Raw genomic sequence first — 15,823 nt, 5'->3', positions numbered from 1 at the left:
ATATATTGGTAACTCTAAAATTGATATAATCTTAAATGAATTATTAGAACACTTTATTGAATTCTACAAAAGAAGAATACAAAAAAAAAAAAAAAGCAAAGCTTACCTGTATGAATATTCCTGAATTATTTTTGAAATAAACTGAGTAGTACAGTATATTTCCATTAGGCTTTTGAGGAGGAGACCAGAATAGCATTACTGATGTGGAAGTAAGGTTCCTGTACACAATGTCTTTTGGTGGATCACTTGGTGCTGGAAAAATGTTAAGTTTAGTATAACTAACTCAAGATTTTGTACATTTTAGTGCCCAAGAAACATCCACTATAGGTTTGACAACATCCTATGTTAAATTAAATACATTTCTGATTATGGTATAAAAACTGCTTCTGGAAATGATGTAAATAAATTCTAAAAATGATTTTTTTTTTTCCCCCCATACATGTTTCTATTCAGCTGCATTTGTAAGCAGATACACTTATAGAATTTGTCCTATACTCACTGCTTTGGGCACATGGTAAGCCTAATTTGCAGCCATGGAAGTTGACTGAGGCCTCTATGATCTGTATATGCTCATAGAGGAAAAAAAAAAAAAAAATTCATGAAAACTAAATTAAAACCATTGTTCTCCTTTTGCTAATTATAATGGAATTTAGGCTCCCAACTCAAGAAGGTATTTCAGATACTTAAGCCTGGACAGTGTGAGCATTTCTGGTTTTACCTCTTTCGTCAGCCTGTTAAATATGAAGGAAGGACTCCTTTATGTCTTCTTCAATTAGCCTCTCCTAATAGAATTGCAGCATATGGTCTTTTTCAGTAGCACAGCAATGTAGGAAACTCAAATTCAGTTCCTTAAGTTGGTTTAACAGAATTTAAATCCGTACTTCTTGCCATTCAAGAAAGTGCTCTACACAAAGTGCCGCAGAATACTGAACACTATAAATTACCTTATCTGTCTTGCTTTCTGCTCTTCAAGTTTGTATAAAATACTAAAATATTAATTGGAGGTGGAACTCCACAATCAGTTCCTAAAAATCCTGCCCTAAAAAGTCAGTTCATGTTTCCACTACAACTTCCAGAGCAAAGACAGGGAATACCTATGACTTGATGATTTAGATAGTCTTTTGAGGGATGGCTTGGATGGCTAATCCTGCCAGTGATTGTGTGTTGGGAAATCAGTTTATGTATGAAGGATGATTCTGAAATATGCCTGCATACTATCCATTTTGGAACAGATTATAGCAATAGAATTGATGGGAAAACCAGAAACAATAATTAAACTGAATGACTTTCAAAGCACAGTATATAATATGATCCTTTATAAAAGCCATCTACTGTGTTGGAATTATAAAGTCATTAAAATAAATCATTGTACACTTACAGATTTCGTTTTCAAATTAAAACCATCAGACTTGTGAGATGATAGACTCTAGAGAGTATTTTCTGTATTAGAAGTTGTGTCACAGCAAGATAAAGCAAAGAGCTATTAAAATAGATTATAAAATTATTTCAAAATTTAAAATTAATTTAGTTTAATCTTACTTGTCTTGAAGGGAAATGCAAAGTTTTGCTCAGTAAATTAACAGAAATACCCATCATAACTTTATAGAGCCATAGATATATGTACAAACAGACACATACACACAGAGACAGGTAGAATGTCTCTTCTTGACCAGTCAAATGCCACTTTTACTTCAGTAGCTTTATTAACTTAAATAAGGCTGACAGAAATTTAAGCCTGAACGAAATGAAAGATTCATACTATATATAAGCTTACCTCCCTCAGAAGTTCTGAATGTTATGGTATCACTTTTTATGTTCCCATCTCCAAATCTTGTACTTGCTGTTAGGTAAGCACTATACTCATAGTTATATTCCAGGTCTATGAACTGCAGTGATGTTTCTGTTACATTAACACTCCTTTTTGACATCTTATTCCTAAAGAAAAAGTTATTTATTAATTATACATAGACACCATTTCTGTATGTATGCAACTGTGGCATACAACACAAAGCTGAAAAATGCAGTATTGTGGTAACTACAAATATTTTGGCCTTTAAAAAAAGACTGGGATAACTTATGTCTTTTATGTTGACAAGCTCACTTTTGTAGTGTTGCATCACAATAGGGCTCTTAATTTCGCTGTAACACCCCCCCCCAAAACCAGAACAAAACCCTCACAGAAATATATTTGTAAATTACATCAGCAAAGACAATGATTATACAGAATTTCGAGGAGAAGCATGTACATCTTGTAACTCCTATCAAATGGTTATGTGGTACCCTTGGGAAGGACACAGTAGGGCATAACTAAACTGTCTCCCTGGACAGGAATAGCGAAATATAAAAAGATTATAGCAGGGAGCATGCCCTACTGTGACTCTGTGAAATTGGTCAGAAGGCTGAAGTTATAAATGGAATAATAGAAGATGATATGGAACAGGAATTAGCTGGTGCTGAGTTAATTCTGGTGGAATGTAGCAGGGGATCAGAATGGAACTCTAGTCAGGTCAAAACCCGCCTAGAAAGACTGTAAGATCTAACATTAATAAAACACTGGTATTAGCATAGGTATGAAATGATTATCAGAAAGTAAAATAAGATACAGAAATAGCTAACTTGAATTGAAAAAGTCTTCTATTCCTCATTAAACTAATTTAATCTTTTATGAAAAATAAATAGCAGGGAAAAAAAGCTAGCTGATGTTCCATTCCTGATCTCTGTATGAGAGGGTGCACTGTATCTTTAACGGGATTTCATACGGGGATGATAATTTGACAAGTAAAACTGAGTATCTTGCTCCAGAAGTCACTGAAGAGCTCTTCACAAACAAGAGAAAGAGTTCTAATTCTAAAAAAAGGTGAAATGTTGATTCAAAATTAAGAGATGGGCTGATTTTCATCCTCTGATTAATGAATGAATGTCCCATTAGCAGAGATCACTGCCTGATACTTCTGAAATAAAGTTATATTAACAAACTATAGGAATGAGAAAACGTATGAGAATCAAAAAACTAAATTCTCCCTACCCCTTTCAGATTTCGAGTGGAATGTCTCTTGACATGGGAAACGCTCTCAGTAACAGAGAACATTTGCAACATTTACATTTTTTCCAAACTTCTGACATTCTGAACAGTCAGTAAAGAAATACAAAAGGTGCTGCTGTAGTTACAAAATTCTATACATAGACAAGACATCTTTTCTTGGATCTGTGCCTGATATATTCTTAGTATGGAAAAACGTTGCTGGCTATAGCTTAAGTAAGAAGAAAATCCACAGCTTACTGCTGCAAACACTTCTGCTCTGAGTAACTGCATTCTTATAACATCTTATTTTCCAAAAAGCATTTCTAAAATCAGGCACAGTTAGGAAGAACAGGATAATGCCAAAAGCAATAGCTATATACAAGTTCAGCAATTTTGTTAATATGCTATTAATACTCTAGAATTGCAGACACAAGGGAGTATGGGTTTGTAGACTCCAGGCAGGCAGAATGTTGCTTTGCTACCTGCTAGCACCCAAAACTACCTTGTCCTGTGACAAGTGCCTTGAAAGATAATAACAATGAAAACATTACAGATATTACCCTTTCTATATCGTAGTTACGGATTCTTGTTCCAAATCCACTAAAGGAAGGTTATCAAATTCTCTATAGCTGTTGCAACATATTTAACAGAAGGAACATTCATTTAACATATGTATTGAATTTCTTCTTTCTGCCTTATTGAGAAGGTCTGGGATCAACAGTCTCCCCCAGAATATATTGAATGCCTCCCAAAAGCAGCAACTATGGCATGGCAGTTTACCTTGTCAAATCTCACCTTACACTTTATGCACTTTATGAAATTGTATAGACAATTCTGTTAAATACTTAAAATTCCCTTCTCCCTTTCTCCCTCCTCCCCCCTCAAAGAAAAACCCAACCAGACTCTGAGGAAGGAGTGAAGTTGAGGCCCCTTTGAAGGCAACAGGAGTTTTTCTCCACTGTCCTTGCCTCAAGATGATACCTAATGCCTCTCTAATTTTAGATATGGCACAGTAAGGACAGATAAGACAGAGCAAGGAGAATATGGAAGGAAAAAGGACAAGGCTTACTGCAAAGAGTTGTGTGGTTGCTTGATTTAAATATTTAGAAAGATGGCTCAATTAACAGTTTTTAAAAAATAATTTTTACAAACTCATTTGTCATAATAACAAAAGCAATAAGCTTTAAGGCAATGAATAAGGATGAAAACTTGCATAGCCTCAAGTCTTTGAACACAGCCTATATCAAAACCATAATCCTTATTGTGAATTAACTCTTTCCCAGCTAGAGGACAGTCTTTAATTTAATGGGGGGTTTTGTGGTTAAAGAGCACCAGACCTTGCCAATATAGCAGACGTAACAAGACAAACCAAATTTAACTTTTCTGGAAAGAAGAGCTCACTCCTGTTCTCTTTATCACCATCTTCACTAGCAGCTATAATTAAAAAAAATAAATCAGTAGGAACTCAGGCCAAACCCTACCCTCAAACTGTCAAGTAACATTAAAATAATAAATGTAAGCTCAATAGAAGTGTGCTTATAACAACTGCTGATTTGCACATCTGGTTCACATCTCTTAAGGTGCACATTAGCATTTGCTTCCTGCACCTTAGTAGTAGCAGTAAAATGCTGCAGATAAATGCAATATATTAAAAGTGATCATTAACAAAATCTTTTCTCTGCCAGTAAAAGTTATACAGAGCTTTGAAAAGATACCACATCACTAGACCAAATTAAGTTATGCAGAGAATAGGACAGAAACTGCAAGTTTTGAAGTGACAAAACTTTTAAAGGTGAAAAAGATCCCAGGAGGAATGACAGAAAAAAAAATAGGGAAAGAGAAAGGACAGACAGAAAAAAAACCCAAACAACACAGTAAATAAAAAATATCTGGTTTCAAATACTCATTTGTTATGAATATCATAAATACAGAATGTAACAGTAGACATAACTGATGGCAATACGAAGACTCTTAACATTGCTCTTACATGCTTTCTACAAAAGGAAGCACTATTTCTCTATTTTAATACTATTTCAAATCTCCTTGACAATTTAGCATAGGCTTGTGTCCTGCCTTACAATAGGCCTAATTTAAATTTTAATTCATTTACCAGAACATAACCTTTAGAAAAAACGTTGAAAATGCTTACCAAAGATTTAATACCTCAATTTTCAGCTACTACATTATATCTGAATTTGTATATAAAAAAGGCTAGTATTTTAAGTGCTGGTTGAATATTTGTTCTCCAAACATGTTTAATCAACACATTGTGTAAAAAAACCCTAACATTCCTGATAGGTTACAGATTAATATTTATCCTCAGAACTACTTCCAGAAAATCTTACCAGACATAAACTGTGTAATAGAGGATAATTCCATTTGGCTCCAGCGGAGGTTTCCATGACAACTTCACAGTGACACCCGACAACTGTTTTACGGAGAGGGATTCTGGAGGAGAACTCGGAGCTATAAAATGAGAGAACAGGACACAACATCTTGTTAAACAGCTAAGATCGATGGGATGCACAGCACCCTTAAATAGGTTTTTAATTATTTGTGATGGAAAGTGAACTTTGCACGACACCGATACACTACCCATCAACTACTGTTAAGGTGCAGCTTCTTTTCCGTTTTTGTGACAGATGATAAAAGAAGATTTTGCATGGTGGTGTTAGAACATCTGTTTCCGTGACTCAATGGAAAAAGTACTTCATGAGAAAACAGAGCAACGGGTAGGTCACAGTGATTCACCTACTGTCCAAATACATTGCTGTAATTTTTTTTCTCCTTCTAATAAAAGTAAGAGCTTTATAGGTATGAACACACATAAAATACAGCAAAATAGTTCCCCTGAGGAAAAAGAGGTATTGTAAAGAATTATACAAAACACCAAAAGGTGGGAAAATGATAAAGCATGGCACTGAGAGATTATAAAAATGGGGGATACTAGGCAGTGGTAAAATCTATTCACTCCATCAAATAAGGACCACATTCACACATTTAACATGTCACAAGGGGAAATATAAAGATAGGCATTGAATGAGACCCTTAAAATTCATTTTAAGATGAACTCTACATGACACCATACCACAACTGTGTAGGGAAACAACGTAATAAAATGAAAATGTTAGACCATGTTTGATTTCATTATGAAGTTCATATAAATACTGCTGAGGAAAAATATACCTATGTATGCATTAAGTGATATAGCTTTGTATTAGCATGTTATAGAGAAATAAATCTTTCTTCATCTTGATTCACAGATACATGTATCACTACGAAGTAATATTAGAATTACTTTTGTTTTTCTCAAATTAAACCAAAGAGCATCATGCGCTAAAAATTCAGGTCATAGCTGTAGTCATGCATGAAAATTGAGAATATGAGCACAGCTATTAGCAAATCTATGAAACATTTGGTCTGAACCTTGGAACACTGTGTTCCTGTGAATAAAGAACATGCGGTGTATTATAAATATTGTTGTTTTTCAGTTGTTGTTCCTTCTTTCACTATTTCAAAAGTTGGCATAAAGGTTTCAGAACTCTCTACATCTAATAAAAAAAATATTTTTTATGAACAAAGGTTCACTGAACTCAGTGAATGTCTGTATTTATACTAGCGAAAAATGGTGACAGCTGTATTTAGTGTTTCACTTGTTATATTATCCTCAGTGGCTATATAATAAAAGATCTGTCATACTGTGAATGTTGTCTTTTTGGCATGTCTAGTTCATGCTACAGTTCTTATTCACTGGATATTTTTGCTGAAGAATAGAATCTACATTCTTCTAAAAAAAATAATACTCTATGCAAAAGATGTGTTTATCCAAATCTGCTGTTCCCAGTCTGCTCCAGCAACATTACTCTTGAGCAAAGGTTTATTACTGACAGTATGAATGTAAGCCCATCAACATCTTAGAGATTTGCAAAGATTCATTATCATCAAAAGCTAGATCTTAGGCAAGTCAGTGCTCCCTAAGACATGAAAAGAGACTTAACTGGGGAATGGCTGGTGCGATGTTTGTGTCAGTGCTCCTCTATGCTAGGTTCCCAGAGATTTCCTCCCTAAGCCGTCGAGAGGGACAGACATAGACTCCTCCAAAATCCGAGTCACAGAATCTAAGGTGAGATTCTGCTTTGAATTTATTTCAGGATTCCCCCTCCATAAACAATAGAGGGGACCAATGATAACTTTCTACAACTAAATTGGGTACTGAAAGTACAAATATAGTTTTAAAGTTCCTCTGATGATTTATGATCCACTGTACTAATTAGCAGGGGATGCAATGACTCTGTTCTACCCTCAACCTGCAGTGCAGAACACTCTTCTGCTCAATTTGGAAGTCCAGCACTACAGACAATGGACTTTGAGCATTTTCATAATATTAATAATTCTACATCTATACATGTGTATCTCTACGTGCATCTGTTTAGAAGAATCCAAAAATCTCCAAACAGAAGAACCAGAAGCGTCCCTGGACCATTCAAGCTGCCTTTTGGTGTTTTTCCCTTTCTCCAGGTCTCACATGTCTGAAGAACCACAGTATTTAACCATGTGGTTTATTAGGTTAAAATAATATTAGTGAAGTAAGATTCTTCAAATTCAGAAGATATTGGTAAGACCAAATGTCCATGTACAGCAATGACGCCATTTCACATAGCTTGTACTCATAAATATATTAAATAAAAGATAGATAATGTTTTGTGTAGACAGATGTAGATATCAATACAGAGATATAATTGCAAAAAAAGTATGTAAAACCAACACATATCTGACATGAAGTACACGATTAGTTTAGGACTACAGGCAGACAATGATACATTGCAACTTCTGTTCTGACTTACCATCTTCATCAGTCAGTATATGCAGAGGTGAACTACAAAGGCCCTCCCCCACTGCGGTACTAGCAGACACTTGTACAGTATATTCTGTATATTTCTTTAAATCTAAATAAAGAAGAAGAATTCAATAAAACAACCATCCACTGGGCCAAATTAGGTTTTTGAATTGACCATAAGTAGTTCTGAAGTGCTGAATAGGCCCATCATTTACACTCATCTGTGTCTTTAGTGACTGAAATATGCATTAGGAAAACTTGAACACACAGTATTCTGCATGACCAAACGAAGGGGCATAGCCCTAATTAACAGTTTATACTTCATATTCCTAGAATGCTCTACAGTTTGTTCTTGGCTTTACTCTGAAAATTTACTGGTTAAGGTATTGAGCTCCCAGCATTAACTGCTGTGTCATGCCTCAGTAATAATGACAGAACATAGAAAAAGATGCAAAGGTGAGTGGAAAGGGAAGGATTTCTTCTTCTCCGCAATAAGATAGGAAAACATATGTAGATGACTTGTGTGTTTGGTACAATGATAGATATGCAAAGAAATCTACTGAAGTTCCTTGTACTTTAAACATCTAAAATACAACAAGATTTATATTAGACTATAACATTCATACCCTATTTCACTATATTACGGCATGTCACAACAGGCTATTTCTCAGGACAGGTAATGTAACTTCATATTAAAGTAATGTAACTTCATCATCCTTCATAACAAGAAGGATGATGTCCAACTAATGAAATAATTGATTTGCATCAGTCTGTTGACTCCTTCTCAGAACAAGTTACAGTTGCCATAAGTTCCATATCATTATATACTGGCCTGTAATACGTAGTGTCAGAAGAGTAGTGTTTATGATTCTTTGCTCGGTTCCATTAGTCCTCTTGAGATATATTGTGTAGGTCTGTATGATTCCATTGGGAACAGATGGTGGAAAAAATGATAATTCAATTTCCATGGATGAGATGTTCCTATAGGTTATGTTTTCTGGTGCAGAATCAGGAACTAGAAGACAAAATTTACACTCACAGATTACTGTCAGTTTCATTGATTTGTTCAGCATTTCCTTAAACGGTTCTAAATGAAACACATTGTGAACATTTGGATTTTTATCCTATTTTTTGCATAAATTAAATGGTAAAAGAGGCTAATTGTAAGATCAAAAACACGTCAGACAGTCTAACAACAAGGTAAGGTCATTAAAAAAAAAGGAAATAATCTTAACATAACAGTTAAAAATATCTCAAGCATAACACTAAACTTTCCTTCTAACACCCCATTCTTATCACTGCATTTCCCCAGCTTAGCCATTGGTAGGAAATTTCCCATGTTGGCTGCCATAACTTATACTTTGCATCACAACTTGCATTTCCTTCCTTTTCCCTGGGTGATCTACACGAACTGCATAAATACTTGTATGGAAATACAAAGGGAGCTGTAAGGGCCCTGAAAGCATCCCCCCTTCCGGAGGGCCAGTTCAGCTGTAGTGTAGCTAAGGACTGCCTCCTCCTCACTCCTTACATGCTCCCAGGCAATGCTGCAGTGAAGCCGCAGCCCGGGCTGATTGCTGGCCCCGGGAGCTGCTTTCAGTTGGGGCTCTCGTGCTTTGCCCCTGCCTGAGCTACAGTTCCTGCTGCATCTCTACCATGCCTGTGCTTGGCTGTGGACCCACTGATCTAGATCCTGACTTGCAGACTGATGCTGCAGCTTGACCTCAGGCTGGCCCCAACACTACAGACCTGCTCAGCTGCCAACTGGGCTGCGTCTGACTTGGTTAGTGTCACTGAACCTGTTAACTCACTTTCCTGGCTTGACCTCAGAGCTCCCTCATCAATGTGGAGTGTTTAGCAATCTGGACTCTGGGCTGCCCCTGGCTGCCACCCCCAAACCTGCCCTGCTCCCTTCACTGGGGGTTGGTGGGACAAGTCCTAGCTAGTGAAGACACTGCCTTACCGGCCCAGGGATGCCCTCAGCTCTTGGCTCCCCAGCCCTTATAAAGCAGCTGGCCGCTGCTGTGTCATGACAATTGGTTTTTGTGTGTGTCTGCCTGTCCCCAAACAAATACACAATTATGTTTTCCATTATCCAAAACTGGACTGACAACATAATATATCTGATTCCAGAGAATCATAATCATACAGTGACAGCACAGTTTGCCCAAAAGGTCAAGTAAGCCATGGACATGGTTTTAGGATGCCCTAAATATTCTCATAAATGTACTAACATTTGATAAAACTCTGCATCCAAAAGGCTAAATAATTTCTGGTTAATGCAATATCCAGAAAGGGGATAAACGCCATGAGAAGCAGTGAAATCAGCCTACAATTCTGCCTAATTTCATGATAGAATGGTAACAGAGAACTCCCAAGAGCTCTTCAAACACACCAGCCCATTAATAGGCTGCATTTCACTCAAAATGCTCTATTCTCCATATCCTTCCCTGGTTTTATTCTTGTCATCTCAGAAGATATTTTTGCAGCTTCTCAAGCTTCTCACCTCTATCACAGGCAGCTGGGATTCAAATTTTTGTTCTGAGCATCAGTGGAGTTAGACACTGAGAAAGAACTAACTGCGTTAAAATACAACTTAGACAAAAGATGGATGTCTAAGTTAAAGAGGGCAATAAAAGAGATTATGTCTAAGGACATTGTATCCGTTGGGCAAGTGCCTACATACCTATGTACACATATCAAAAAAGTCCTCAAAAGTAGCACAGTGTCCTGGCAGAGCTAGCTTGGTGTTTCTATTATGACCGCTGCTTCGTGCAATCTAAAAACTAGGTGTTTGTGTCCCTGTTCCTTAAAGGCTTGAATTACAAATTGCACTCATCTTTTGAAACTCCTCCTTCCTACAAAAAATTATTTTCCTTCAAAACACAAGGAATCTTCAAGAACAAATACTAAAATATATGAAGTCCATCACGCCTAAAACTTCCCACTGTTTTCTTTAATTCTTAAGCTTCCTTACTACTTATTTCCTTACTTTTGCTTTGTACATAAAAGAGAAAACAAGGTTCAAACTTACTGCTTTGCAAAGCAAACATGTACCTTTAAAATTAATTAAAATGATCTCCTGGGCATCAAAGGTCACCATAAAGCAGTTTATTAGGGAATTTTTTTTTTTTTTTTTTTTTTTAAATATATACTCACCAGTTTCAGAAGTTCTCACTAGAAGTGGGAAAGATGACTGATTCCCATGGCCAAGTCTCGTGAATGCCCTTACAGAGATGTTGTAGCGGGTATATGGCTTCATTTCACTTAGTGATATACTTGTAAATGAGGCGTTTTTAATAAATAGATCATTGGAATCACTATACAGAACTTCATAGTGAGTTATGAGACCATTAGGCTGCTCAGGTGGTAACCATCTCAGATTTATTTCTGTTGCAGTTACATTTATTAACTCTACATTTTGAGGTGGGGAGTCTGGTTCTGCAATACAGAAGTCAAAGAGAAAAAAAAACCTTTGAGACTTTCAATTAATTGAATATAGGACTGATCTAATAAACCTACTGGACCCTAACACTTAGATTAGCTAATTGTAGCAAAAGGGCTACTACCGTTTTGCTACTCACTCTCCTTCTCAAAGCTTTACCAATTTTTAACTCTCTTAATTTTAGTATGTCTTTTTTTCTACTCGTAAAACCAGGCATCTTTTTGAATCCCAGACACTTCAGCTTTTCTGGAATTTCTTTTCTAATTCACTTATAAATCTATCCAAAACTGCATTTCTTAAGAAATAATCTCTTTTGTCTACTGCTCTCATGCAGACTGATCCTTCAAATTTCCTCAAATTCAGGTTCTTTAAATTTAACTGTATGCCAACTTACTGCTTTCTTCTTAAATAACCACCCGTCTCATTTCACTCAACCAACCATTGAATGAAAAAAGGGACTGTATGCGCTGTAACTAAATTCCCTTCAGTTTACTGATACAGCTGCTAATCGATGACCATGAAGACCCCAGTGTAAATCTCGCATGTACTGGTGTGAAGGTCACACACAAAACAAGTCCAGCTCCAGGGTAGCATGTTGGCTAACTCTACTGCCAACACGAGTTCATGTGACTCCAGTGAGCTAATAATGCATGGAAGTGTTGAAGGAGTGAGTGGGCCACACTTACGAAGAAAATCAGCTCTGAATGTCAACCTTGATTCTTTTGAAGGCTTCATCACTTCACCTCTGAAATATCCTACCTATAACATTTAATAAAATGTACTAAGAACCTAGGATTATGCGATCCACTTTGGGTACAAATACCTATATCCAGATATTTCAGAATTTACCATTATTTTCTTTTTTGTCTCACAACAAAAGGTCTCACAAATAACTTTCATCCCTGATTTCTGAGCCTGTGAATGAAAAGTGTTAACTGTAATAAATCACTACTGTCTGGATGACAAGACTGCCCACATGGATATTTCCCACATGAAGAAGCTTAATTTTCAATTGAAATGCATTTTGCACTTTATCTGGCATTGTAAAGTATTTAAACATAACAGCCTAGTATCTTCCATCCTAACATAAGTAATCTAAGACAAATGTAGTGAATCTTTTATTTGAAGGTATCTATCTCTCTTTTCAAGATCAGAAAAATTGTCACTTCTAGGTTGGTTAAAGTTAGGAGACATGAATCTCAACCTAAATTACCTCAGGAAAATTAAAGAACAATGAGAAGAAAGGAGTAATTACACACAGCCTAATAAAAAGGCAGGAATTATTGGTGAGTTTCTCAATAGTTTCCTTAAGGCTTCCACACATCTCTTACCAATGGATGAACTGTTGGCCTTAAACTCCACTCTGAACAAATTTCTGCAATGCTCAAAGGCAAGGAATTGTAAACTTTCAGAGAAAAAGATATTTACATAAGCAATTATCTGATCTTGTCATAAGCCTTTCCTCTGCAAAATACTAATGGCATAGATGCATGCAACCTTTAAAAAAAAATAATTACAAGCATTAAGTTTCACTGTTTAATTTGATATTCTGGTTAGTTATTCAGATCATCTAAGGTTCTTACATCCCCATGATTTTTAATCCTTTTCTCTCCTTTATTCTCATTTGATTGTTTTTCCTGTTCTGTAGCTTATTTTCCAATAAGATAGACAAATGACAATTCGATAATTACCTTCTTTCTTACTTTGACAAAAACTGGAAATAACTTTGTGAAACCAGTGAAAATATAAACTTGATAGAAATGAGAAAAGATTAAGGTTTAATACTCATGACTCTGCCCTGTAAATTAAATTCCCACATCCTCTCTGCAGAGGCCAGTGGCAACTCCAGCTACTGACCCTGTGCCTTCATGGGTGGGGAGTACCATGCAAGCAAGCAAGGAAGATCCAGAAATCTTCACAAAGCAGTATTATATCCTACATTAAAACTATTGATCAGTCTTAAAATTAATAAAGCCCCAAACATGTACAAAACCAACTGCATATCATATCGTTCACTGCAAAAACCTTTCTTCCTTTGTCTATCACAGTTGAAATTAGTCAAATGCTGCTCATGCTAGAGCTTTCATCATTATTTCTAGCACTTACCTAAAAATGGCCTGAATAAAGTCACTTACTGATATAAGACTAATAATTTCAACAAACACGGATTTTATTTGTACATTTTCTTCCCCTCCTTATGTATGTGCCCAGTCTTCTGAAGAAATGCAAACTTCGATACAGAAATCAAACCATCATTGCAAACAATGTATTTACCATCTTCAGGGGTTCTCACAAAAACGTCATTCTCTTCAGACAAAGCACTTTCTCCAATTGTGGTAGAGGCTGCGACTCTCATTTTGTAATTTGTGTATTTTTTTAAACCTAAACAGATCAAGAAAAGAAATCTTGACAGCTGACTTCTTAAACATATTTTTTTCCTCATAGCTACTTACAAAACTATCAAAATGGTTACTGTTTTAAGAGGTTTGATCACATTTGTCACATAAAAGACAGAATATGTAGAATATAATTTATTTAGGGAAGGCCAAACAAGCACTTCAGTCAAATCAATCAATTTTGAAATAAGTCAACCAGCTTCAAACTTGTAAATAGCTTTAAGGATTTATTTTTCAAAAGAAGAATGTTTATGTGTACATCCAAATATGCATTTTTATTCTTTATACATTATTATGATTAGTATTAATAAATAACTGAAACCCATGAGGAATGCATTTTCTTCAATTACTATCAAAATTATTGCCTTAGAAGAAGAAAATTATTATTAATGTCAGACCAATGCTGTGAAAAAAATTCAAGTCTGAAAAAGAATTGACAATTTAGGAATATTTATTTTCCTATATGGGAAGAAGATGCTGAGGAAAAAATTCCAAGCAGAAATCCATTTCACAAATTACTACTCAGTATATTCCAGAAATTCCTACTTGGCACATTTCACAAACTACTGCTCAACATACCTAGTCCTGTTCTCCCATTTCACATTCCTGACATACCCCTCCACGGTAGACAAATCTATCAGCAGTGACCCTACCTTGCTTTTATATGCAGTTGTAGCGTGTGTGTGTATGTGTCTGCATGCGGATGGGGGAGATCTGGCCTCCTTGCAAATGGCTACATTACATAAAGTTGGAAAAAAAAAAAAAAATTGTATAATGTATTTACAATTTTTATTTTTTTAATGAAATGACACTGTACCTGTCATAAGTAAGCTGTTGTTTGAAGTTGTCATGTGGAATGCTCTTTCTGTATCCAGTTCCATCGCATAAACAGTATAATGAATGATCTTCCCATTGGGACTTGCTGGAGGATCCCAATACAGCAAAATAGAAGAGGAGCTAATATTCTTGTAAGATATATTTTGTACTGAGCTTGGAACTTAAACAAAAACAGAAAAATAGAAGATTAAGTAAATACATTACTAAAAAAAAAAGTTCAGTAAAAAAAGTCATGTAGGTTAACCTTGATAGGATCAGAGTTACAACATTTTACCTTGTTCATGTGTCCTGACCGTAAGAACTGATGGCGGTCCTTCTCCAACAGCAGTGAAAGCAGACACACTGATAGTGTAGTCTGTGAAAGGTATGAGGTCTTTTATAATATATGACAGTTCTTCAGTCAAAATGTTATCTGTGATTACATGAAGATAAATAGTTACTTACTCATAAACTGATATTTTTCTTTTGCCTTTTAAACTCACTTTGACATAGCACCCTGGAACTATTTTACTGCAAAAGAATAAACTTTCATGGTAATTACAAAAATATAAAGAAAAGTTTACACTTCACCTCGTAACGCAATCAAGGAGAGGCTATTATAGGTCCATTTGCATGTATACCACAAATAGACTGGCCTAGGTGAAAGAATGAACAGGCAAGAACTAAACCCATGAGGTTTATACTCAGCCGTTTCCAAAAACATTTGAGAGAAATCCTCTAGGAACTCTAGGATCTCCATTTTCCCTAGGATGGGGAAAGGATGGGAAGTGTATGGCTTAGTCTTTCCAGTGCCTTCAGAGCCATGGCTCCTAAGTTAATAGAGATTTAGTTTTGGGTTTATTTTTTTTAATTGAGAAAGACAGATTCCCCCACCCAAAGGTGCTATAATAACTATACTTGAGATGGCTCCTCTCATGAGTCCCTTCACACTGGTATTTTTAGCAGAAGAATTGTGGTCAACACAATGAAGAAGTCATACATGCCTACGAAGAGGTTTTGGTGCATGTGCAATAAAGTTTGAAGTCACCTGCAATTTAACTGTGCTAGCCAAAATCATCTCTTATAAAGCAGCCATTATGCCACTGCAACATGAAAGTGTGGGTACTTCACATATCTTGAGTAGCAGCCTCAGAGTATTGTGAGAACAGCATTAAAATGAAGGCATCTAAAAATCATCAGACCCTCTTGAAAATTTGGCTGTCAACAGCTTTAACTACTATAGGAACTACTATAAAATAATACTCACGTGTTAGATTACTACAGACACTGTCTGAAATCAATTTTTC

The 15,823-nt window shown here is 35.9% G+C and overlaps 1 protein-coding gene across 15 annotated transcripts in view; it reads right to left on the bottom strand.

The window, feature by feature from the left end:
* PTPRQ (protein tyrosine phosphatase receptor type Q) overlaps nt 1-15,823 on the bottom strand; it is a 134,896-nt gene that overhangs the window by 76,387 nt on the left and 42,686 nt on the right. For all 15 annotated transcript variants that reach the window (XR_003990512.1, XR_003990511.1, XR_003990513.1 and 12 more), the window contains 9 exons: nt 14,812-14,949; nt 14,518-14,697; nt 13,579-13,686; nt 11,019-11,300; nt 8,692-8,874; nt 7,867-7,968; nt 5,368-5,488; nt 1,775-1,935; nt 107-252 (listed from right to left, as the gene is read on the bottom strand). Coding sequence is in view for 12 of the 15 variants with exons in the window: in XM_030479060.1 (XP_030334920.1) it covers nt 107-252; nt 1,775-1,935; nt 5,368-5,488; nt 7,867-7,968; nt 8,692-8,874; nt 11,019-11,300; nt 13,579-13,686; nt 14,518-14,697; nt 14,812-14,949 (1,421 nt within the window). In the remaining 3 variants the exon portion in view is untranslated. The remainder of the gene's footprint in view (nt 1-106; nt 253-1,774; nt 1,936-5,367; nt 5,489-7,866; nt 7,969-8,691; nt 8,875-11,018; nt 11,301-13,578; nt 13,687-14,517; nt 14,698-14,811; nt 14,950-15,823) is intronic.

The sequence above is a fragment of the Strigops habroptila genome, chromosome 3 (genome assembly GCF_004027225.2).
Source record: "Strigops habroptila isolate Jane chromosome 3, bStrHab1.2.pri, whole genome shotgun sequence".
Classification (NCBI taxonomy): Eukaryota; Metazoa; Chordata; class Aves; order Psittaciformes; family Psittacidae; genus Strigops; species Strigops habroptila.
The sequence above is the reverse complement of the archived record's forward strand: the minus strand, read 5'-3'. Positions and strand labels throughout refer to the sequence as shown.